Source organism: Schistocerca americana, chromosome X, assembly GCF_021461395.2.
Source record: "Schistocerca americana isolate TAMUIC-IGC-003095 chromosome X, iqSchAmer2.1, whole genome shotgun sequence".
Classification (NCBI taxonomy): domain Eukaryota; kingdom Metazoa; phylum Arthropoda; class Insecta; order Orthoptera; family Acrididae; genus Schistocerca; species Schistocerca americana.
Genome location: NC_060130.1, coordinates 658683219 through 658710353, shown reverse-complemented (window position 1 = coordinate 658710353; position 27135 = coordinate 658683219). Strand labels below are relative to the sequence as shown.

At 38.6% G+C, this 27135-nt stretch overlaps 1 protein-coding gene across 4 annotated transcripts in view; it reads left to right on the top strand.

Annotated features, from left to right (window-relative positions):
- The window catches only part of LOC124556832 (synaptoporin-like), a 104664-nt gene that overhangs the window by 37902 nt on the left and 39627 nt on the right, over nucleotides 1-27135 (top strand). For 2 of the 4 annotated variants that reach the window (XM_047130848.1, XM_047130849.1), the window contains exons 2-5: nucleotides 5210-5278; nucleotides 11712-11830; nucleotides 25186-25375; nucleotides 26239-26415. In XM_047130848.1, coding sequence (XP_046986804.1) covers nucleotides 5210-5278; nucleotides 11712-11830; nucleotides 25186-25375; nucleotides 26239-26415 — 555 coding nt within the window. Of the gene's footprint in view, nucleotides 1-397; nucleotides 415-4876; nucleotides 4952-5209; nucleotides 5279-11711; nucleotides 11831-25185; nucleotides 25376-26238; nucleotides 26416-27135 lie in introns of those variants that run through there. The other 2 variants (XM_047130847.1, XM_047130846.1) reach the window with 2 other exon arrangements.

Sequence of the window (27135 nt, the reverse complement as noted above, 5' to 3'; positions counted from 1 at the left end):
CACCACATAATATTTTTGCAGCTCACTTCTGTCCAATTGGTACGTTGTTCCTAAGCGGTGAGTTACTGCAGAAAATTATAACAAGAGACATATTGGAGTTATATTTTGAAACTAGCAAAGTGATTGTGTGAAGAACAAAAGTTGCTGAGCTTAGCTGCTTCACTATCTCTTGTTCATCTGTCTATTCTCCCCTCCCCCACAGATATCACTGTTTAACGTGCTGTTAAACTTAAAACTTATCAAATATATCAGATATAAAAGTACTGAAATTTATTTACTTAGGCTAAAATGAATGTTTACATATCATTTTACAGACATTGTGTAAATACCTATCACATATGTTGGTGAGTGTGACATGATGTTAATCATACTTTCTTTTTGCAGCCTATGCCTACACAATATGAAACAGCAATGGTAATGTTAATAACACAGTGCTCTTTGTAAAAGTGATTTGGTTATTGCATGGTCCATGCCATTTACTTAGTGCCACAAATATATATACTATTATGGAATAAAGTATTGTTAGCAACTGCAGTTATGTTTGCAGAATAAGTTATTCAGCTGTAATCTACCATCAAATCGCTCTTATAGACTTCAGTTCTTAGTATTCATGATCATCTCAGTATACTTAATATAGCATTTATATTTGTTTGTTTTGCAATGGTGAATGTTTCCCTTTGATGATACCTATGATTTGTTATATAATGACTGTTAAATCTTTGCTTTCAGCATGGACATAGTTTTACAATATTTTGTATGTATTCCAAGATCCAGTATATTACGGGAGAGGCAATTCATTCACCTTGTCATACTTAGAGCTACTACTGCTGCTAATAGCTTCATAAAGAGGATTGGGATTTTCTGTGTGTGGGTGGGTGGTCTCTCTCTAAATTTTTGTGGTCAATTAAATTTTGTTATGTGAACAGTGACACATGGTAGTGGGTAATAAATTCTGCATAACTTGGGTAGCTAAAACAGAACAGAACACAGTGTAGCTGTGGAAATGAATGTTATGAAGATGAAAAAATTGCCTCAAGAAAAACCTCTGTTTTATTGATTAGAATCCCCCTTACCTCATTCCCCCTCTCCCAACCTTCTTCTTCCTCCTCCTCCTCTTCCTCCTCCTCACCACCACCTCACTTTCTTGTACTTCCTTATTGTGTTCTAATGTCATCAGCAAATACACTCTAAACTGGGTGATGCATACATAAAGCTTTGAATTCAGCTGTAGCAGGTGAAGATAAATGTTGTTGCATGGTAAATGTAGGCTTTGTTATATTTGCAGATCATTATTTTTATAGATGTTGATCTAGTAAACAGTTAGTGATTAGGTTTAATTCTGCATGTACAGAGGATGATGTGACTTAGAGCTGTATTCTGTGCTTGACCTAGAGAATGAAATCAGGTGCATTACTGTAAACAAATGTTAGCTTTCACAATGGAGCTTACTGCTTCAAAGCTGAGAGAAATATCTGCCTTGTCTTTCACCTGAATGTCGAGAAAAAGATATTAACTTGGTCTCTAAATACTTCAAAGAATTGAATGTAACTTTAGAGCAAAATATTAGTCACTACTCTCTTTAGCAATTTGTTTCTTAATCTGAAAGATAACTTACATGGATTTCCATTCTGTTTACAAGTACATAATACTGACCAACTGATAAGGTTTCTAAATGGGTTTCTAAATTCTCTGTGGGTGTATTTGTTGAAGAGTTCTCAAAGTCCAATTTTTTTTGTATTGTTACTATTACATGTAAAATAGTTTGAATTGTTAATCACCTTATTGAGGCTCCGGGATCAATGGCTCTTATGTTTAAATGTTGTCATGTTCACTCGTCTTGTACCATTTTGTTTCCTGTAGTGGATGATAGGAGAGAACATGCAGATTTATTACAGGTCATTACAGTGTCAAATTTGTTTCATCTTTTAATAAAGCTGCTGCAGAAATTACATTGACAAACACAAAAGAACATTATTTCTCTCTTGGTAAAAGATGCTTAGCCATAATGTAATTTTTCTCTTGGACATAAATTCATGTATCAAATGGATAATGTTTGCATAGTGTGTATGAAGTTCCTATAGAGCTTGTTGCTAAAATGGGATTGGGTAAAGGATGTTAATAGAATGCTCGGTTTACAAGTACCGTATTGGAAAAGGTAGGGAAATCTTAGGTAAAGCACTACAGCAGCTACATGCAATTTGCAGCACCATGGAATTCTAAAAGCTGTAATGTTTTACAAATTCAGACATTATTCATCTGTTGTGATATCATGGTTGGAAACTCTTCAAGCATGCAGTATTTCCAACTTTCAGGAAACTGGAGCTGCTGTTAAAAAGAAATGAAATAAAATAAACCAGTGAGATAACTGAAGTGCACATAGTCCATAAAATAACAAGGCTGTCATCTGTGCTAAGAAATTCTGGGTCTATTTTTTGACTGCACATCTGTAGTCGCATTGTTTAGAGGAGTGTTGGATGAGCCCAGTGGTCCAGTTACATTTATCATGATACTTGAGTAGTAATATTATTATTACTTGGAGGTTAATAACTTCAGCAGACTTCATGAATGACTGTACTGCCAATTGCAAGTTAGTGCTGTGGAGTGAATTTTGATTGCACAGCATGGTAGGACCTTACCTTCACCTATCGCCTATATGAAGAGTGAATAAGTTTGATTGTGCAATGTTCTTTCTTCTGCAATTTCAAAAGAAAAGGTAATAAATTACATCTTTGAAACTTTTTACTTGACACTCTTGACTGGACACAATTTGGGATGCAAGGTTGCTACTTTTGCTTACATTTATTTTCCTTTTATTTGTGAGATCTACTATAAAGATGGTATATGCAGGACTGAATTTTATTTTTGTGGTCTACCGTTATGACTTCATCTTGTGCACTGGTCAATTTAAAACAATGTATTAAAGACTAAATATGCCATGTATCGGATGAAATACTGCAGCAAGCAATGGGGAAATCAACTATGTATGAGAATAATGTAAAAATGAAGGGCAACATGAGGTACAGTATTTAATTTTTTTAATATTGATAATTGTGTAATTTATTCTTAAAAGGGAAAGTTGTAAGATTTTTGTGGCAGTGAAATATAAGTTGAATACCTTATACCTTGTTTTCAACATTTTCTATTTACCATATTGTATTAGAAATTGATCTTAGTATATCAGTTTCTCTCTTCATTAAATAAAAAAAGACAAATGAGAACATGATACTTGATAGGACACTAGTGCAAGGTTGATTTGAACTTTCATTGTTGTGTGTGATCAATGTTTGTTCAAGTATATCCCCTTTACACATGTTAAATAATGGAATGAGTACAATTAACAATTCATCATGTAGTTGAGTGGTTGAGACACACACACACACACACACACACACACACACACACACACACACACACAAAAGAAAGATTCAAAATGTTGCTAAAACACACACACACACACACACACACACACACACACACACACACACACACAAAGAAAGATTCAAAATGTCGCTAAGCTTCTGGACTTTGTCCTTTTGAGCTAACTAGTACACAAGGTGCACTGCTAGTACAATGTAGTTAGGCAGGATGTGTGGCTGAGTGACTAAAACTATGGACTAGTTATCAGGAGATACAGGAAATCTCAAACTAACAAATATAATGTAACCTTTGGTTTCCTAAAGAATTTAAAGTGAATACTGAAATTGTTTAACAGCCTGTGGCTGCTTTCTTGCTCCTCTGGTCATGAAATACAGCAACATTTTTCTTTCTTATACATATAATTTATGACTATATTCTCTTATTGTCTTTTCAGAAGAGCAGAATTTCTTGTATTTTGATGAGGTAGTCACAAAATTGACTCATGCTGTCCAACTTATCTATTAACAGATTGTGCACGTTCGTATACGGTCTCATTGTAAGTCATGGTTCTTACTGTTGCACTTGTAAATTTGCGAACAACCTGTTTATTATGGGGGGTGCTCTTCTCCAGGCAATAGTAGGTGAAGGCGAGGAGAGAAAGGTGAGCATGAAGAGGATAAGAGGAGAGAAGGGTTGAAAATGGGGGAAAGGGAGAAATATGCATACTATTTTCTAGCATGGTCGCACATACTATTGCTAAGAAAAGAGCTAGTTCTCAAAAGCTAGTGGGAATGCTGTTTTGTTGTGGTTTTCCTTGCCTCGCGCATCAATCTGCTATAGATCAGCTGGTTGCCTTTCCTTAAACTTGTGTGTTCAGTAAATTAGTTGTACCAGTAAATCTTGTCTTCGAAAGAAAAGAAAGTGATTCAGAAATGCTTTACACGTATATTAACATTAAAAATGGGAAAGGCCACTTACAAAGAACCTTACCTTCTGTGGACAGTGTTCTTACCAAATGAGCTGTCCAACAGTTTTAAACTGTTGGAAGCTTCAAATAGCATGTACTCTGCTGTAGAGTGGAAGATTCATTCTAAAAATAGAATGTAGTTAAGGTTTCTTTCTTTGTGATTCATAGTGGAGAAACAGATGAGGTATCTCTAATGAATAGTATCACAAAAACTGAACGTTGTGCAGTGGTGAGACACTGGACTTACATTTTGGACGATGATAGTTCAAATCCTGTTCTGATCACCTGAATTAAGGTTTTCTGTGATGTCTCAAAAGTTGTTAAGACAATTTCTGGGGTGTTTCCTTTTATAGGCCACTTCTGATTACCTCCCGCAATCCTGGCGCATGCTTTCTAATGGCCTAATATATAACAAATGTGTGTGTTTATTAGTTTGATGTAATAATGATACTTATGAAAATTTCTTTTTCATCATGTGAGTTAAAATTCTACACAAACGGTGCATTGTGCATGTAAACCATTGCATAAGAAAATTTTTGTTGTTATTTTGTGGTATATTAACTGACAATGGTAAAACCTGTTTGCAAGCAGCCGCCTGGACTAGGGGCCCCTGGAGTACCATATGAGGTATTTTTTCTTCTCCTTCTTTTGCTCCATAATTAGCAATTGTAGAACCATTTTTGTCACTATTTGTTCGGTCTTAACATTGTTTGTAAATTCTCAAACCTCCATTGTACAGTGACTGCACTATTATGGCATTAGCACCACATGCCTGTGATTGCTATATCTAATTGTTACATAATCTTGTAATTTTATGTGATGACCATTTAAAGCATAACTAAAAAAAAATCATAATTTTTATTGATGTTAAAATAATTGTTTTAGGGTGTGAAGACTGGCATGAACACAAGTGTGTTCAAGGAACCAAGAGGAGTTATGCGCATATTGCAGTTTGTAAGTATATTTAAGTAATTACCATAAACATTTTATTGATGAGGCTGTGGCTCACAGTGATCACATAATTCAGTGTTAAACTCTTAATTACATGTGGCATCATTCACATTACGCATGCAGTGTAGTGGCATGTTTATTTGTTTCACACTGTAATGTGATAAATTGCTTCCAGAGGGCTTGCCATCTGTTTCCCTCTTGATGATATACTCCATTAAGGTGTAGTTAAAGAGTGTAATTGACAAGACATTCTTGCTACCCACAATCAGTTTAGATCTGTGCAGTTACAGTGCCATATAGAGTTATTGTGTTTCTGTATAAACTTCAGGCTATACACTCGACCTCCTCCAAAGACAATCCATTTCTAGAGGTTTGGTGTGTAATAGGTTCCAACTTTAGGCCTGATCAAAATTCACTCTAAGACAAAAAATCTCACCACAAAGGAGTTATCCAAATAGGTCACAAATTGATATTCATACAAGAAAATGAAAATTGTAAATTTTGGCAGCCAATAGATGAATGTCTTAATGCTGCAGCACAATTTCACCATGCAGCTGGCAAGGATAGTAAAGAGGGAATATGTCGATACCAGGGCATAGTCTTCATTAGTTTCATTCCATGTACTCAGTTGGATATTAACTATGCCTCGCAGTCAGGTATGTGAACAGTATCTGCAGATGTCAGCACTTGAGAGGGGACAGGTTGTTGGGCTCAAAGAAGCCAGTTGGAGTAATAGGCGAATCGATAGACATTTAAGTAGAAGCGATGCCACTGTTCAACAGTGTGAGCAGAAATGGGTGAACCATGGCTGAACATGGCATCAAGAAGGAAGCAGTTCACCTAGAGATATGAATTATTATCAGAGATCTGATGTGCAAATGGTGCTTGTCACCACGAAGACCATTAATAGGCAGCTCACAGAAAGAGGGGGAGGGGGGGGGGCTGTTATGCTCAGGTGCCCTGTGCGCCGACAGTCATTGACCACTGTACATCAACAAGCCCATTTGCAGTGGAGTCAGACACATTTGGCCTAGAAGCTCATTGACTCTAGTGGAATTGTTGTCAGTGATGAATCCTGCTTCAAATTTCACCCCAGTGAGAAGTGAAGACTTGTCTAAAGACACCTCGAACAGCAGAGGGATGCCACCTGACTGTCACCTGCCATATGGTCCAACAGCCAGGAGTGATGGCCTGGAGTGCAATTTCATTTCATAGCTGGACCCCTTTGACTGTCAACCACAGCATCCTTACAGTGCAGTGGTACATCGACAATACGCTAAACACTATTTTGTTGCCCTTCATGGTAAGCCATTTTAGACTCACCTTTCAGCAAGGTAATGCCTGTCCACACATGGTGAGAGTTCCTACTGCTTGTCCTAGTGCTTGCCAATCCGTACCTTGGCCAGCAAGTTTGCCAGGGGAAGTCGTCGTACTAAAATGTGTGTTAAGTAAGACAATACTGATCATCAGTCAGACTCCTGGCAGGTGTTGTCTGAACCTTCTGCATGCAAATCCTGTAATTTGAAATTATTACAACTGTATGTGAACCAGAGGGTGAATATTTAACTAAATTGCCACATAAATCACTAGTTTGGGATTGCAGTTCCTCTGGCTCTGTCAGTTATGTTGCAAATAGATATCGGCAGTTGCTTGCTGCATTCAGATGAAGTTTGTTGCAGAGCTGTTCTTTTTTACGTAGTATTACACAAAACTAATGTGATGATATACAGTTATTTTTTTATACCCATCAAAAAAAGTAAGTAACAAAACAATTTGAGTTCTTGCTGTAATCTAAAGAAATCATGAACTGAGATCTAATGCTTAACTGTTTTTTTCCCACATATTTTGTAAATTACGAGGTCGTGGTAAGGTTAAGATCTAATAGCACAGCTTAAATTGCTGCGAATGAGTTGGTCATCATTAAAAGATCCCCACAGATATTTAGGTGTTTGTTCTGAATATGTTGAAATTTCTGGGGTTCTGGTTACTATGTGGATGTGAGAATGTGACACTATTTCGTTGTCTCTCGTATACAAACGTCTCAGATGCCTGCCCCCACACACCTTGGCTATGCAGAACAAATAGCCCCCCCCCCCCCCCCCCCTCCAGCCCACCCAGTTTCGTTCCCATCATACATCACAGGATCACAGCAAGTGTTAACAGTGCTGTGCGCTTCTGGCCCCTATATTGATTTTTAAATTCTCCTGCAGAAATGCATGCTACTGTTGAGTATTTGTCCAATTTTACAGTTATTTTGATTAAGGCTACAAAGATATTCAGGCAGCAGTTTAAACTTGATGTTCAGCACAGTTGGCAGCATGATGGAATTTGCTTTCTGCTCACCATTCCCTTACCCACATTCATCCTAATTTTCAGCCAAACTGATGTCACTGTTGCCCATCCAACCCTTCAGAATTCCTCAAAATAAATCTGCATGTGACTTCAATCACCAGAGCTTCATCTGTAAATGCAAGATGACCCCTATATGAATCTGCTGCACAATGTAAAAACCTTGGCCTCAGCAGTAATAGTTTAATATGAGAGTGTAAGAGGATCCTGTAAGTTGGGAAAAACCTCATCTTGTAATTGGATAAATGTGGTATATACCAGCCATCCCAGTCCATTGCTACTAATAAAATGTTCCCCCCTTTTTTTGTTTTAACTAAGAACTTACAACTCTTAGTGTTAAAACACCTATTGCTAGCAGTATTGTGTGTCAACCTGTTTCCCAAAGAAAATTTTCATTTGCCTAACAGGTTAGAGTATTGGAAGAGATCTAGGACATGGTCATTGTTCTTTGCAATAACCACATTTGGTGAATTCTAAATTGTGTATGTTTTATTATTTACATGTGTTACTTGTCAGGTTAATGAAGTGATCCGTGAGTGTTCTTATGGGATAATACATGACTTATATCACAGACAAAATTTAAAATAGCATTAAGAGTACAATCATAAGTAATGAATTTTTATTGTGTTGCCACCCAGATGATAGCTCCATAAAATTGTACTTGAGATATGTGTTGCGGGAACAATGACCTATACTAATCTAATAAATTGTAGAATGCAGATTTACTGCCAGCTTAAGGCAGTATTACAGGAACACAAGGAATTTGCTTCAAATGTAGTCTCATTAGATGAATTTAATTAACACTGGTGGACAACCATAGCAATTGAAGCATATCTTACCCTAAGTACAGTGGACTGCCACAGCAGTTGTACACAAGTTCATAAATCTTAAATATCTATTGTACTTCACTGCTGTAAGTGTAGTGAGCATTATCACCTAAGTGTGATGGACATCAGTGTCAATTTGATGGTAGCACTACTAGCAGATACTAAACATGCACTAGCACTTAAAGATCAGCATATTGATTTTGATTATTTTGCAGATACCTTCAGATGCTCCATCTTCACAAATGACTGTGATGTATTATTCCAGTAACTGCAGTCTCCTTTTTTCCGTGTTAACACTCTTAATTTGTCAGTAAAGGAATGTAGAAAGCTCAACGTATATGATACAGGTGTTTTTGAAAAGTCATCCTGAAGAGTCATTATGTTAATCAGTTGTGACATTCAGAAGAAAATTAATCTTCAGAAATGTCATAAAATGAATGATACCTCTGATGTTTTTTCATGACACAGTTATACATTCTTGAAACTCTTTAAATTTGTTCACCTTAAGACTTTTTTGTGCGTGCAGCAAGCTTGTCTCAAAACTGTTGCCCATGCAGATGATCCTTCAATAATTGAAATAGAAATCCATTGCAGCTGCATTGAGTCTGTGTGGAGCCTGTATGTCCACAGTCCACCCTTAAGTGGCCAGCTTTATGAATTGTCTTGTGTGCAGAAAGCAGTCTTCTTTCGTGGTGATGCAATATAATGTTCCTTGTTTTTAACTCTGACTTCACTGTTAATTAGATCTGTTGTGACTTTTGAAAGGTTGAACAGTTCTGTTCTTGGATGTTACAGTCACCATGTATAAATCTAACAAGGGAAAAATCCCCATTGCACCCTCCTCAGATTTAATGATAAGATGACCCAGTGGATAGCATGTCAAAAATGGAACACAGATCAAATATGAAAACAGGAATGAGGCGTACTGAACCATGAAGAAGGAGGAAAAAAAAGGCAAAATAGGAAGAGTGAATGGTCAAAGCCTAACAACTGCAACATCGAGGGAAGTGGAAGAGCCACTGTGTCATGGATAAGTGGTCACAGTATGGACTACAAAGTGGAAGAGCTGGGTTCAGAACTCCCTTGTGTCGTTGTTTTTCTTTTTGTAGTCGTGGCAGTCATTATACTATGCACTGGTTATAGAATATCAGTCAGGTGATAAGCATACCGCCGCAAGTAAATGTGATAAATAGTGAGAGCAGATGATACGACATAGACATCTCACAGAAATGGAAAACAACAAATAAAAGAGTAAACTGTGTTACAACAAAGGAATTCAACAGTCAAAACTTCCAAAATGGAACGCAACTTCAAAAACGTTAAAAACAAATATTCTGACAGACAGAGAAATTGTATGATTGTGAAACTATTGCATTAATTTGTCACAGCTTATGTGACAAACTATTATGTTTCAATCATTTCCTTAGGAGTAATCACATTCACATTGATACAAACACCTAAATCGGGTGAGGAAGCATCTCTCTCAACTTTGATTATAGATCCCTTCCCTGTACCTCGCTATTGCAAACGGACATTACACCATGACACAGACACAAATCTGAGTACATTGAACAGCTAAAAAAAAAAAGCACAGAAAAAATGTTGGCACGAGGAGGTTTGAATACAGCTCACCTCCTTTGCAATCCAACACCATGACCACTCTACCACGATGCCATCACTGCTCGAAAGTGCTAATGTTGCACTTTCTATACTTGGACTGTTTCTATTCTGCTTTTTTCCCAGTTCAATACACCTTCTTCCTGGTCTCATGCTTGATCTGTGTCCAGTTTTTGATGGGCTGTCCACTAGGCCCTCTTACCACTAAATCTGACAGGGGTGTGATGGGGAGTTTCCCTTGTAAGAAGCTGTGTGTAGTTAGTACTGGAATCCATTGTGTTGTCACCAGAGACTGCAGAGTTACTTCTGGAGCTCTAGAGGAATTAGGTCATTACATTGTGGCTGCCTTGAAACAAGAAGCAAAAATAGGCATAAGTAATATAGTTAAGGAGAAAGGTTTGTATGAACAAAATCTTATATCCTAGGCAACTGTGGATTACTTATTTCTGATGGTCCTTTGTGTTTATTTAATGCCTCTAGTAAGTCAGAAATAAGGACACAGCACTTACTTTCATTTTGGGTAAAACTTTCTTAAAGCATGTGTATTGTGGTTAATACATCATCTGATTCAAAGGAAAATCCTTTCAGGCACACTCTTGAAACAGGCAATACATCACAGATGCATATTATAGGAGGAGAATATAATAAGATGTGTAGTGGTGACTGCAAACTGCTTTTCCTAGTAACTAAATTGGAGTGACACCTTGAGAGGATAGAAGTCTCCATATAACTAAGGTGCATGTTTGGAATGTATATTGCAAATGGGCACCCTATTTTGACTTTTTCTTACTATGGAGAAACAAAAATAATTAGCAGTAATGTGTGGTGATATTCTGTAGATGTTTGTCTCAACTGCTATCATAAGTGATTTGAACAAATTACTGCAATTCATTTAGATGAAGAGTAATATGTGAATCATAGTGAGATATTCCTGCTGTAGTGGCTCATCATCTTTATGCTGTGGCATACTGTTGCAATGTGGACAATTTTTTTCAACTTTGCTGATGATATAAACATTTTATAATAAAAATGTAACTTCAGTTTAAAATTAGTGCCACATTTGGTTTATAAATGAACCGTAAGTACTCGCAACATCCCATTTAAACATTGTGCTAATCAAATGCGTTTGAGAGGGACAAAAGGGTCAAAGAAATAACGTAGAATTCATATATTAGATTGGTCTATCAGTCCTTAGTAAAATTATTTCACAATTCAGAATGAAGAAAGAAATGTGAATTTGTTCCTGTATTCATGATGCTAAGTGGTTTTTAGCTCAAAATTCTTTGTTAACAATTTAATGCTGAAGTATTTTTAATATCCCTGATTATATTTTTCTCTGATTAGTCTTTCTTCACTACAGTGGCCATCCTGCTGGAGCATAGATTAATTCTTTTGGATATACCAGGTGACATACAGATCTTAATGATTTCTGTCTTTGCGACTTGCACTACCAGTTACCTATGTGGAAATTAATTCAGGGACTGTAAAATAATTTTTTGCAGAGTCCAAAAATTTTGTTATAATACAGTTACCTCCTGTTTTTGAATTTTTGTTAGTGTGTGTGTGCGCGCGCACCTTTTTAAAACACATGTTGCTTTTGTGTGGAGAAATGCTTGACAGTTTGTGTGTACTAACTTTTTCAGGTATTTTCGATATGTGCATTTGCAACCACTACAGGATATACTAACAAAGTTAAAGTTGAGTATTCATGCAACAGCAACAATACTGGAAAGTTTGAACTGGATATCTCCTATCCATTTAGGTAAGTGTGACTATAAATTATATAACAGATCTTGGTAACATTACAGTTTCTGTGGTATAACTGTCATCATTAAGAAATCATAAGACTACTTGGAAGGCTACAATGGTATGAGAAGTGCATGTTGTGCACTTCAGAGTTTCAACCACAAGTAAATTTTCATGTAATATTAGAATTTTAATTGATGTGTAATGTATAGTAGAATATTTTAATGAAGGAAGTGTATGATAGAGCTTGCAGGTGTGAGACACTTGCCAAACTAGTTTGCACATGGTGATGTTGTGGTAGTGCACAAATAAACTTCACATAGCTTGGTGGAAGTGGCTGAAAATGACACATTGCCTTGACTAAAGACAAAAGTACGTGAGTGCTGTTCATAGTCACTTGCTCTCACTTGCACATAGACTGCGAATTTGCAGTGTGCTGAGCTTCCAATACCATGACACCTTCAACTTCCTTTCTGTTTCCAGTCAGTACAGTTAACTTAATCAGTTATAACAAATTTTTTTTAATTTTTTATTTCCAACAAAGCTGAAAGTAAGAATCGGTTGCTGTGTTCCTCAATGTAAATCTTTCATCTGTTCTCTCCAAAATGTTTCATTATTAATGTGATGTTAGCTGCAGACTGAATGTGAGCATTATTTCATCAGCTATTCATAAATGCAAATGCAGTGCTCTAGTGTACAATGCAGTAAGTGGACAAGTGTTACCTAAGTTTCTTGTTTGAGAACAAAGTGAGATATTGTACTTTGGTTTTTCTGAATGGTGTGAGAACTAGAACCCTGTCCGATATGTTTGCGGGCAAAAACTTCACTATCTACTAGCCAACTAACTCCTTTGCATATACTGGTGACATTTAGCAGAAAATGTAAATTTCATATGTGGCAGATAAGACCAAATTATCAGTTAAACCACTAGAAGCTTATTTCAAAATAAGTTCAGCTTAGGGAATTTAGAAAAAAGACAGTCTTAGAAATGTATTAGATTTATTGGCTATATATAAGCCTACACTTTTCACAAATGTTCTCAGTCAGATGGCATCAGTCTTATCAGTGCTAACTGGTATTAAAATGAGCTATTAAGGTTACAGAAAAATCTGTGTTCAGCAAGTGAGATAAGAGGGCAGTAGTGTCATATTTGAAGTAGAAGCTATAATGTTTAGTTTGGAACAAGGTGAATTATTGTTGAGTAATAGTGGCTAAAATTCAGATGAAAGTATCATGAACCTCTTCAAATGTGTGTTCGTAATGGAAAAGTTAAATGTATGAGCAACAGAAAAAAAGGGGGCCAGGGGGATAGTGGCTGCTGTACTAGGGTGTAACACAGTGTACAAATGTTGATTGAAGTTGAAGAGTTCCCATTGTCCGTGGAGATAGTAGAGGGTATTTCCTATCATACACACTGCGTGTAAACTGGAGCACAAAAAAAGGTGTGCTGACAGTTATCCTGTGAAGAGGGTAGCAAAGTTTGTGGATGTATTGTTAGAACTTGTTTCGCCGAGGCAAAAAAAAAGCATGTGGAATAGTCGCCTGCAAGATACAGTCACTAAAAAGATAATTTGGAGACTTGAGTGCAGCATAGACTCACTGGAAAGACCAGAGAAAAATTATGTGCAGAGGTACCGCAACTGAATGCGAAACAGCCTGTCCTGGAGCTTATCGTGAAACCTACAGATAGTGCAATAATGTTTTGTAGGCATGGAAAAAACAGACATCTAGAGGCTGAATTTGTCCAGTGTTTCCAGTGGTATGAATTGCAGTGCACACACTTTTCAGGAGGGATAGTTTGCTCAGAAGGAGTATCATTTTTATATGTAGACCAGGAATCGTGGAAAAGCAAGTTATTTTGACCAACTATTGGCCAAAAGCAGTGTTCATATCATAGTTGTAGTTCTTTTACATCCATTTTCCCCACTCCTGCTTGCTGTGATATAAATATTTTCTGCTGCCTTTGTAAGATCACACACATGAGAAAGAACTCCAGGGGACAGAGAACCTCCAACTTCTTGCACAACAATAAATAACTTTGCAGCCAATTTACCATCCAGGTTAACAGTCGGCATAACTGCATACAAATGCATTAAGTCATTGAATGTGGCTGATTTTGATAAAACTTTTGTGAACCTCTAATTTCCAGTGTTCCTTTCATATGCAGTTTCTCTTCAAATCCAAATTTGTTGGAGTTGATACCATATTTTGTACTGAACAATGGGATAATTTTGTTTCTCATCTACAAAGTTTCAGACCAATTGAGCAATTTGCTATACATCGTGAAATGGACGCTTTGTATGAAATTTTGTTGTCTTCCAATTGTATAGCACTTTTTGACATTCTGCAACCATCCATTGCTTCCCTTGAAATCACTGTAATCTGTCATGTGCAGTTAGGATGCATAATGTAGGAGGTCACTATTGTGCACATTTGTAAATTGTATCAAGCATCCTTGAAATGCGCAAAAATTTTTGTAACAAGTGCGTCTTATTCTCCCTTGAATATCCATTGTTGTTCTGATACACTATGCCGTCGTACTTCTGCAGACTTACTTGAAATGAAGTCTGTTCATAACTTTTTTTTTACTATGCTGCAGATCTTCCATGTACTTAATTGTGTTTAGCACCTGCTCCTTGGATTGCCCTTTACTACATTTCACTGTATGCAGGAATTGTGGCTTCCTGTCTGACAAGGGTGATGAACTACATGGTTAGACACCTTTTTCGGTATCACTTTCACTTCTTAAGCATGTATTATCATTGTACTCCTAAGGTAAATTGTCCCCACAGTCAAGCAACGAAACCTCGCATTCCAGTGACTCATCTTGCAGAAACACTAACATTTCATCTGCCACTTCTTTCTCGCTCTGTGAAATTCCTTGCATTCCTTACTTCAGCAACTGTTGCTGTAGATAGAATGCAATGTTTACACAGAGCCTGGTGGGTTTGCATAGAGCGAGGTGGGGCAGTGATTAGCACAGAGGACTCGCATTCAGGATGACGACAGTTCAAACCCAGATATGGCCATCCTGATTTAGGTTTTCCATGATATCCCTAGATGACTTCAGGCAAATGCCGGGATGGTTCCTTTGCTGTTTCGTCCTTTCCCCAAAATTAACCACCCAAACCAATGTTTGCTTTGTTTACTGTTGCCATTGCTCTGCTTTTTATCAATACCAGTAGCACTGGAGTGGATTACTCGTCGACTAAGCATTGCAACTCCGCTCTGTAGCCTCGTGCTGTGCTCGCTGTTGGATACTTCCAGTCCCACCCCCTGGCAGCCAATATTGTCGTTGCATAGTAGACAGTATGTGGGGTGTCGAATGCTTTAAACATCTGTGGCCTTTTGCAACCTCACACTCAAGGGGTTCCTTGTTAGCCACTCACATATCTGGGAACCTACTCCATGTAAAACATTGACAGCTGCTATGAATCAGCATGTAGGAAGAGCTCCCGAGAGTCAGGTACCTGTGGTACCACTACCAATGGCACCTCAAGAACTATTATCTCTTGTAGATCCTGTCCCTCCACAGAAACTACAGGATCTGTCATTGATCATCCACTTGACAGCAAGTGGTGGTTAAATGGTGGATGCAGGTGTCCCGTACAATGTGGATGGGGACCAGAGAGGACACAAGGTATTGCACTGATCCCCCTGACAAATGTGTTAAAGATGCTGTATTTCATTTAAACTAATATAGTGGGACTTAAAAAAAATATGTTATATATATATATATATATATATATATAACGATTGTTCCCCTTTAGGAGAGCGATTGAACTTGAATTTATAATTTCATCTTCGGATGTCTTTCTTCTTTGCTTTCCAAAACCTCCTCATCCTCTCAGAATGCTCCTTCTTCCGTTCCTCTGTCCATTTTTTACCAGGCTGACGTGATGTTCTTTCCCCAAACTTCACACTTGTGATTTTATGCTGGCACTCGGTGCGATCTTCGAGATTTTTTATGTTGATCTGCTGTAGATCCCTCTGGACTTCTTTCAGCCATTCTGTGCCACATTTACTCCTTGTTATAATATTGAATAATTTCTTTGCTGTTCTGGAGTCTTCCACCCTGTAGATGTGTGTGTAAAATTTGGCTCGGCGCTTTCTGATTTCATCTGTTACTATGTTGATCTTTCTATAGAGCTCGTTTTGTGGTCTCTTCATCCAAATGCCATTTTTGTTGATTGGACCGTAAATCTTCCTGAGAATTTTTCTTTCGTGCTTTTCTATTTCCTTAATTTTAGAATGACCATCAATCACCATTGTTTCAGCTGCATAGATTGCTTCTGGAAGAATCACTGTTGTATAGTGCCTTAATTTTGCGTCTGTCGAAATGCACTTCTTGTTGTAATGCGTCCATGTTAGCTTGTAGGCTTTCTGGAGCTTGGTGATTCTTTGTTCATTGGCAATTCTGTTTAATCCTGAGGACTGTATAGTTTCACCGAGGTATTTAAAATGGCAGACTTGTGCAATTTTACCATATTTTGTTATTAAAGGGGATTTATTTTCTGGCTGCCTTTCCATATATTGGGTTTTTTCATAAGATATCTGTAGTCCGGTTTTTTGTGAAATTTCATGTAGTTTTTCCACTGCGTGAATCGCTTCTGTTCTGTTATTGGTGAGAATTGCAATATCATTAGCGAAAGCAAGGCACTTGACTTTAATTCGGTTCTCTTTCTTGATACCAATTTGGATACCCTTTACGTGAGGTTCCCATTCCCTGATTATCTTATCTAGAACAATATTGAAAAGGATTGGGGATAGTCCGTCCCCCTGTCGGACTCCAGATTTGATTTCGAAGGGTTCTGATACTTCGCCCATGAATTTCACTTTGGCCGTTGTTCCTGTAAGTCTCTGTTCTGCGATTTTTCGTGTCTTTCGGTCGATCCCAAATTCTTCCATGATTTTAAACAGGGTTCCACGGTCCACTGAATCATATGCTTTCCTGAAGTCGATGAATGTAACTACTGTGTTTCTGCATTTCCTCATTTGTAATATTGTCTTTAAGCACCAGATCTGTTCCGCACATGACCGTCCTTTTCTGAATCCGGCCTGGTATTCACCAGTTAGTGTACCTGCTTGGGATTCTATCCTGTTTAAAAGCGCTTTGGAAAGGATTTTGTAAGCGACTGGGAGCAGGGAAATTCCTCTGTAATTGTTCATGTCTGTCTTGCCGCCCTTTTTGTGTAGCGGGTGAATTAGAGCGCATTTCCAGTCCTCTGGTATCTGCTCCGTTATCCATATGTCTGATATTATACGGTGTAATTTCTGCATAAGTATAGGATCGTTTAGTTTCCAGAACTCGGCAATGATCCCATCTTCTCCTGGTGCTTTATTTTTCAACTGCTTGACTATCTCCATAATTTCTTCAAGATCCGGGGCATGTGAGTCTGGGTGTGTGAATACTGGAGAAGAGAAGACAAGTTTTTCTTGGGGTGGTTCGCAGTTGAGGAGGGAACTGAAATATTGTGCTAAGATGTTGCAGTTATTTTTCGTGTTGGTTTCCAAAGAGCCATCGGGTTTCTTGAAGCACAAGCTAGGCGCTTGGTATCCCTGTAAGTTTTCTCTGAAAGTCTTATAAAAATTTCTTGTATTATTTTTGATGAAATCCTGCTGGATTTCAGAGAGTCTGTTGTTGTCATATCCCCGTTTTTCTTTTCTAATTATTTTTTAGGTCTGTTTTTGGGTTTTAAGAAAGTTCTCCCAGGTTTTAAGAAAGTTCTCCCAGTTTTCTTCAGTTTTGTGACTGCTAAATTTTTTCCATGCAGTTATTCGGTTGTCAACTGCCTCATCACAGGTTGCGTTCCACCAGTGATGTTTCCTGTTGCGAGGGGGGTGTCCTAATTTGAGGGCTTCCTGAATTTTCTCTGTTAGTTTCTTCCAGTCTGTTGATTTTTCCTGATTAATTTGCATGATGATTTTTTCTTTGTTCAGTTGCAGATATTCCGGATCTGGTTTGGTACTTTTGGGTGGCCTTTTTAGCATTCTGTTGGGTTGGAATTTTGTTTTTATTTGGAGATGATGATGATCTGATTCAAAGACACCTTTACGGGTTCTGATGTTTTGAATTTCTTTTATGTTTTCTTTGGAAATTGCGACATGGTCTATTTGGTATTCACCCTGTCTAAGACTGGGTGATCTCCATGTGGTTAATTTATGTGCAGGTTTTTGAAACTGGGTACTCATTAGTTTAAGTCCAAAGTTTCTGCAGAAGTCGATTAGTTTTTCACCATTCTTGTTGGTACATTTGTGTTTGGTGTGGAGTCCAGTGGTATCTCTGAATTTTTTTTTCCTTCCCTAATTGTGCATTAAAATCGCCTACTAAGATTTTCACATGGTGCCTAGGTACTTAATTTGTTGTTTCTTCTAGTGTTTCCCAGAAATTGTCCACTGTTTCAGGGTAGATTTTATTGTGGTGATTTGTGGGGGCGTGCACATTGATCAGAGTGTATGCTTTATTAGCTGATTTTACTGATAACAGGGAGACTCTTTCATTGAGAGACGTGAAGTCAGTAACTGAGTCGAGTATGGAAGTGTGTACGGCAAATCCTGTTCCGAAAAGTGGTAGTTTGTCTCTTACTTTTATGGCAGGTTTGCCCTTGTAGATCCTGTAATTCTGTGTTAAAGTGTCCGTCATATGTGAATCTTGTCTCCTGCAGTGCAGTGGTTTTCAGGTTAAATTTTCCCATTGCGTTGGTGAGTTGCTTTAATTTGCCTGTTTCAGTGAGGGTGTTCACATTAATTGTACCAATAAAATTTTTACGTTTCGTTTTGAGAGTGTGACGAGTTTTTGGGAAGCTCTGATTCTTCTCCGCATGGTGTCCCTGATGCCCCGGAATCCGATGATTCCAGTCTATCGACTGGTGCCTGGGGTAGTGACTCTGTGGTCGTCTATTCCATCATGCGTTCAAGTTGAATTTTAGTTTTTGTGGTGATCTCTGTTGAGACCACAGGTATACGACTCGATTTTTGAGTTCGAGAAGATTTTGTGCAGTCGCCTCAACTAGAGGAACAGACGCTGACCACTGGCCGCCAGATGCTGTACAGACACCACTGGGTTTATTGGCTTTTGGTCCGCCCTGGGTATTTCATTTCCCCAGTACCACCTATATCTAGGAAGCTTTCCCCTATCCGCCACCCGGGGAGGCGCCCGATGGGGGTACCAACAACCCCACACGGGATGTGACTTACCAAACGAAAGCGCTGGCACGTCGATAGACACACAAACAAACACAAACATACACACAAAATTCTAGCTTTCGCAACCAATGTTTGCCTCGTCAGGAAAGAGGGAAGGAGAGGGAAAGACAAAAGGATTTGGGTTTTAAGGGAGAGGGTAACGAGTCATTCCAATCCCGGGAGCGGAAAGACTTACCTTAGGGGGAAAAAAGGATGGGTATACACTCTCTCGCGCGCGCGCGCACACACACACATATGTCTGCTTGAGTCTGTATATGTGTGTGTGTGTGTGTGTGTGTGTGTGTGTGTGTGTGTGTACCCGTCCTTCTTTCCCCCTAAGGTAAGTCTTTCCGCTCCCGGGATTGGAATGACTCCTTACCCTCTCCCTTAAAACCCAAATCCTTTCGTCTTTCCCTCTCCTTCCCTCTTTCCTGACGAGGGAACCGTTGGTTGCGAAAGCTAGAATTTTGTGTGTATGTTTGTGTTTGTTTGTGTGTCTATCGACGTGCCAGCGCTTTCATGTATATATATATATAATCTCAGAAAAGGCTGAGACCACCAGCCTTGTGCACAGTGAAACTTTCTGGCAGATTAAAACTGTGTGCCCGACCGAGACTTGAACTCGGGACCTTTGCATTTTGCGGGCAAGTGCTCCCCCAGGCTGTGGCTAGGCCATGTCTCCGCAGTATCCTTTCTTTCAGGAGTGCTAGTTCTGCAAGGTTCGCAGGAGAGCTTCTGTAAAGTTTGGAAGGTAGGAGACGAGATACTGGCAGAAGTAAAACTGTGAGGACCGGGCGTGAGTCGTGCTTTGGTAGCTCAGGTGGTAGAGCACTTGCCCACGAAAGGCAAAGGTCCCGAGTTCGAGTCTCGGTCGGGCACACAGTTTTAATCTGCTAGGAAGTTTCATATCAGCGCACACTCCGCTGCGGAGTGGAAATCTCATTCTTGTGCACAGTGTTTCAACATAGCTCATAATTTGCAGCATTGTCCACAGAACTATCTGTGGCCCCTTGGTTCTTAGTCAAGTGTAGGACTGAACTAAATACTTACATGGTTTGTGACAAGCTAGGCTGTGACTTATTGGATTTCAACCATGGGCTTGAGAACTGTAGGGCCCCATTAATTGTGTCATATTTGCACTATACATCAGAGGCTGCTGCCCAGGTACCTGACTGTGTGTGTGGTGCACACAAGGGCTTTTTAGATTAAGTGACTCTTCATCTAATCCAGATAATGATAGCTGTAGAAAACCGGATGTATCGGGGAAAGATCTAAAGCAATGCCTCCCACAGGTGACAGTATTAAAATCAGAGTGATTAATGGCTGATGCAATGAAAACTGCAGCAGAATATTGTCAAATGATCTTTCACAAAACCCAAAGAAATTCTGGTCATACATAAAGGCTCATTAGTATTAGTGTCCAGTCCCTAGTGAAGGAGATAGGAACTGAAATAGAAGGTAGCCAACCACAAGCTGAAATGTTTAACACAGTTTCCAAATGTGTCTTTACGAAGGAAAACCTGGGAGAATTGTCCCTGTTTAATTCTTGTACCACCAAACAAATGAGTGAAAGAAATCTTCTTGTCAGTAATGTTGAAACAGCTGAAATCATTAAAATTGAACAAAGCTCCAGTGCCTCTTTATTGAATTCGCATCAGTCTCTTTATTGAATTCGCATCAGTCTCTTTATTGAATTCGCATCAGTCTCTTTATTGAATTCGCATCAGTCTCTTTATTGAATTCGCATCAGTCTCTTTATTGAATTCGCATCAGTCTCTTTATTGAATTCGCATCAGTCTCTTTATTGAATTCGCATCAGTCTCTTTATTGAATTTTCAGCTGAGTTAACCCTTCTTCTAGCTATAATCCATGATAGATCGTCGAACAAAAACTCTTGCCCAGTGTTTGGGAGAAAGCACAGTTCCACCCATGTACAAAAAGGGTAGAAAAATTGATCCACGAAGTTATGGTCCATTATACTTGATATCAATTTATTGTAGAATCTTAGAACGAACATATTCTGAGCTAAACATACCTTGAACAGAATGACCACCTCCTTGCCAACTAGTATGAATTCTGAAAATGTTCGTCATGTGGAAACCCAATTCGCACTTTCCTCACATGGCATACTGAAAGCTTAGAGGATCAAGGCAGTCGTGTAGATGCAGTATTTCTTGATTACCGAAAAGCGTTTGACTCAGTACCACATGTACGCTTATTGACAAAAGTATGATCAAGTGAGGTATCAAACTAAATTTGTTATTCTATTGAGGACTTTTTTGTAGGAAGGATACAGTGTGTGACCACGGATGGACAGTAGTCGTCAAATGTGGAAGTAACTGTGAGTGTGCTCCAGGGAAGTGTGATGGAACCCTCACTGTTCATGTTGTGTATTAATGACCTTGTGGGTGATATTAATAGTAATCTCAGACTTTTTGCAGATGATGCAGATATGTATAATGAATTAATGTCTGACTGAAGCTGCATAAATATTGTCAGGTCTTGATAAGATTCGAAATTAGTGCAGGGATTGGCAGCTTGCTTTGTGTGTTCAGAAATGCAAAATTGTGCACTTCACAAAACAAAACAAAAAAGTAATACCCTATGAGTATAATATCAATGAGTTGCTATTGGAATATGCCAACTCATTCAAATACCTCGGTGTAACACTTGGTAGGGATATGGAATGGAATGGTGACATAGGCTCAGTTGTGGGTAAAGAAGGTGATAGATTTTGGTTTATTGGTATAGTACTGGGGAAGTACAATCAGTGTGAAAAGATCACTTACAAATAACTAGTGCGACCCATTCCAGAATAATGCTCAGGTGTGTGGGACCTGTACCAAATAGGTCTAACAGGTAATATTGAACATACACGGAGAAGAACGGTACCAATGGTCACAAGTTTGTTTGACCTATATGAGAGTCTGAGGTTCTGAAAAAAACTGTACTGGGAGACTCATGAAGAGAGAGAGGTAAACTATTCTGAGAATTACTACAAACAAATTTACAAGGACAGGAAAATATTTAATATTTTCATGAATATACTGCAACCCCCTATGTACTGATCACATACGGATCAAGAGTACAAGATTTGACTAATTACAGCATGCACAGAGGCATTCAGTCCTTCTTCCCACACTCTTTAAGTAAATGGAACGTTAAGAAACACTAATAACTGGTACGATGGGGCATACCCTTTGCCACATGCTTTACAGTGGTATGTAGATGTACACCTGCCCAATATCATGTAGGGCTCCCACGAGCACACAGAATTTCCACAAACAGTATGTGGCATGGACTTGACTAATGTCTGAAGTAGTGCTGGAGGGAATTGACACCATGAATTCTGCAGGGCTGTCCATAAATCTGTAAGAGTACGAGGGGGGTAGAGATCTCTTCTGAATAGTATGCTGCAAAGCATATCAAATATGATCAATAATGCTTATCTGGGGAGTTTGGTGGCCAGCGGAAGTGTTTAAACTCAGAAGTGTGTTCCTGAGGCCACTCTGTAGCAATTCTGGATGTGTGGGATGTTGCATTGTCTTCGTGGAATTGCCAAAGTCTGTCGGAACGCACAGTGGACATGAATGGATGCAGATGATCAGACAGGGTGCTTACATGAGTGTCACCTGTCAGTCGTCTCTTGCAAGATCTTTTTTCCAGCTGCAGCGATGTCGGAGATTCGATGTTTACCAGATTCCTGATATTTACAGTACACACGTGAAATGGTCTTACGGGAAAATCCACACTTCATTGCCACCTTGGAGATGCTGTGTCCCATTACTCATGCACTGACTATAACACCATGCTCAAACTCACTTAAATCTTGATAATCTGCCATTGTAGCAGCAGTAACCAATCTAACAACTGCGCCAGATACTTGTCTTATATACACGTTGCTGACCACAGTGCCATATTCTGCCTTTTTAATATCTCTGTATTTGAATACGCATGTGTTTACTGGTTTCCTCAGCACTTCAATGTAGAGTCTGCAGTGGGACACCATGTCAAATACTTTTCGGAAATCTAGGAATGTGGAATTTGCCTGTCCCCTTCATCAATGTTGTGGGGGAAAAAGGCAAGCCACATGTTGCATCAGTGATGTTTTCTAAAGCCGTACTGATTAGTAGACACAAGCTTTTTTTGTCTCAAGGCACTTCGTTTTATTAGAACTGAATGTTCAAGAAGTCTGTGACAAACTGATCGGTCTGCAATTTTGCAGGTCAGTTTCTACCCTTCTTATATATAAGACACCAGCACTTTCTTCCAATCACATGTAAGTTTGCACTGGGTGAGAGATAAAAGATAAGTGCAAGCTAAGTAAGGGGCCATTGCCATAGAGAATTAGTCATAAAACCAAATTGGGGTGCCATCTGGACCTGGCACTTAACACCGCATACTATAAGGTAACATGTGGAGATAAAATACGGATGTTGTCCGCTGTTTCTCATTTGTTGTGAACTGCTATCATATTTTCTGTATAAATGTTAGTGGACCATGTGGCACAGTGTAACTTAACATTCTTGTAATCTAGCAGTATTTGGTGTGCATATCAATGTTGTAATAACTTGAGTCAGTTATGTTGGGAAAGTGCTTTGAGCAAGAGTACATGGTATGGAAAACTGCTGTGTCGTATAGCTTCATTTGTGGTTCAATCAAAGGAGAGGCTCCAGTTCATTGGTGAATATTGGGAAACTGCATTTTCTTTATGAAAGATATATTTTGTAAAATGTGTAAAACATATGAACAATGCTTTAGAATAAAATTGTGTATTAGCTTGAGTTAAAGAGGAACTACATTGATGCAAAGAAGTATGACATGTATTGTCCCAAGTTTGTGCACCAATAAATTTTGAGTGTAGCATCAGTAATTGATGGTAACTAATGATTATGGTGGCATGGTAATGTAAATGTGGACAGCAAGTGTGAAAGTTCATGATTTCGTGTTGCATGTTTCTCTGTGCCACATGCCAGTAGTCAACACCTTTTGTGGCTGGAAGGACAGGAGAAAATTATACTTGTGCACAGATATACCTTCCGCAATACACCAAATGGTGGCTTGAGAAATCTAGCTATAATTCCGCAGAACAAACTGTGTGTACAAAATGGGTGAGCAGTTAATTTTCTTCACTTTTCCACTCTTCAGCCTACCAGTCTGTTCCTCCATACTGCATTCTAATAACTTCCACATACCTAGCCTAGTATCTTCTCTCACCAGACAGTATACTTCCTTCATTATACTGCAAGCTGCACTGATTTCTTTAATCTGAGAAGAGTTTGAAGGTTTATTTGATCTCATTATACTGTTAACCTGGAGTTGTTTGTAACCACTGGAGTTTTGCCCTTTCTTCAGGTGTTAATTTGTTTCCATTCATAAATTCAATTGTTTCAGTCTTCCAACTACTGTATAAAACCATGTTTTCTATTTTGAGGACATTAAGACACTTAAGTCTTGATTAATATACCAAGTGAGGTGGCACAGTGGTTAGCACACTGGACTCATTCAGGAGAACAAAGATCCAAATCTGCATCCAGCTATCCAGGTTTAGGTTTCCCATGATTGTGCTGCATCTCTAATAATCCAGTTGTCAAAGGGATGTCAAACCCCAATGTTCTCCCCTCCTTTATTTTGTTGTCACTTATATATTCATTACAAGCTGGTAGTAAGTCATTGCCTCCTTTGTTTTGAAAATGTAATCATGCCTGATAAGTTTAAAGAATTTGGAGACAGATGGGCTGACCAGTATGTCTTTAAGAACAGCTCCCTGCAGTCGATAAAAAAAGTACAAAAGGAATTTGTAAAAAAAAATACCTGCCCCCCCCCCTCCCCACACACACACACACACACACACACACACACACACACACACGGAGAGTGAGAGGGAGACCAACTCATTCATAACTGAAGATGTGATTTGGGGTTCCAAGACACTTAAGTGCTATTACTTGTGTGTGCTTCTATGTACCAGGAGTCATGCATATAGCAACACCAATCACACTTGGAGAAGTAACAGCCTGGTTCATTAATTGGGAATGAAAATGTATGTCAACAGTATCTAAAATTTAGTAGAGTGTGTTAATTTTCTCATTTGATGTGGAATTAATTCACGAATACTACTTCTTGTGACACTTAAAAGGAACAGTCACCTTACTAAAGAAAGGCTTCATATTTGTTTTATTCCAGGTTAGATCGTGAAGGTACAACTGTGCAATGTGACCCACCATTAGATTTTTATTTACTTGGAAATTCATCATCAGATGCCCAGTTCTTTGTTGCTGCTGGTGTTTTGGCATTCATCTACTGCATCTTGATTACTGTGGTGTACGTGCTGTTTGATGCTATGTACCAAAGCAATGATCATCTGCCACGTGCTGTAAGTAATTCGGACATTACTGTGAGTTGTTGTATCAACGGTGAATTTGTTTGACAAAAATATATATGTGTGCAAGAGACCATTTACCAAATAGAAGTGTTGAGTCATTGACAGTCATACTAAAAAGACTGAAAACTTCACTAGCTTTTGAACAGATTTTCTCTCTCTCTCTCTCTCTCTCTCTCTCTCTCTCTCTCTCTCACACACACACACACACACACACACACACACAGTGCTGAGACTGACCAAGCATGTGTGCATGCTCTCTAGCGCATCAAAGAATATATCTGAAAGATAGCAATGTTTTCATTCTTTTTCATGCTTGTTAAGGACTCAACAGTTCCACAATTTCGCGAGTGGTCGTCTTTGATTCTAAATTATTTTCATTCTGTCGAAAATTTCTTTGCAATACTTATATGTATGAAGTACATTTGAATGAATATCGCCCAGCTATTCTTAGATCATTGTATACATTTGCCCTTTAGTCAGAAACTAGCTGGACTACTTAATAACTCGAGTCATTCTTCCATTAAATCACTTCACCTCCAGCTCTAATCTCTCTTCCAGCTTCCGACTTGACTCACTCTTCTAACCTCACTTTAACTGATTTACTACCCTCAATTCCCTTCTACCAATCAGCATCTGCTTTGCTCTACTTCCCTTCACCCATCATCTTCCTTGCCATACACTGACACTGTTCCTTCTGTAAACAATCTCTCACTGTGTCTGTGCCGCCTCCCCCCACCCCTGCCCCCGTCCCCTTTCCTTGTTGTGTATTAGATCATTTTAGTATCTTTTAATTTCTTAAACTCTCTGAAACATTATTGGTGATCTAATGTTTTCTTCTGGTTTTATATTTTCAGGATTTTGTTGCCACTGTTGTTTTAGCTGTATTGTGGTTGTCTGGAAGTGCTGCTTGGGCTAATGGACTAAGTCAGATAAAGATGGCTACAAACCCTTCTTTCCTTACTAGCCTTTGCAAACAAATTGCCTGTTTAGTAACTGTTGGTGGCAGCTTCTCAAGTCTTGATATATCTATTGTAAGTATGCAAACCCAATTGGAGTTAGATGTCTGATCACATTCACTTAAAGACAAATCATGAACAGATAACTATAGTTCAACTTTGTAAGCTCATAGCTTTCTCTGGTAGAATTATAAGTGAAATTTCAGCTCTAATAGGAGTAATTTTATATTTAAGTATAAAAATTGTGTTAAGAGGCCTTTAGGGATGCATCAAATGCTGGGTGAAATAAAACTTAACTGAGGAAAAAAAAAAAAAAAAAATAGTGCACATAATATTTACCTGTAAAAGTGTGAAGACCAAATAGAGCTCATAGTGAAAGTTGAGTATATTAAGACTGAGCGAGGCCAAATGGATAGGTACTGGTAAGAATCCTTATAAAAAATAATATGGTGTAACCCCACTTTTATGTTCCCAGAATTAACGTTTTCCCACTGTTTATAACTTTATCAGTTCGGTCAAATTTCCTACACCCACAATATTAATTTGCACCTGATTTTGCATCAACATATTTATAATTTTCCCTCAATTTATGCATTACAAAAAGATGTTCGTGGAGAAAATATGATGTTGGCATATTGTTTGATGTCCAGTAGTGTTCACATATATTAAGTCGTCACATTTCTTAACACCAGGGCACTCTATTCAGCGAATTTGAACTGGTAAACGAGTAAAAGCTGTAACAATTTGTGCCATATCTCCCGCCACTGCCAAGCTGTACTTGGCGGGGTGGCTGAG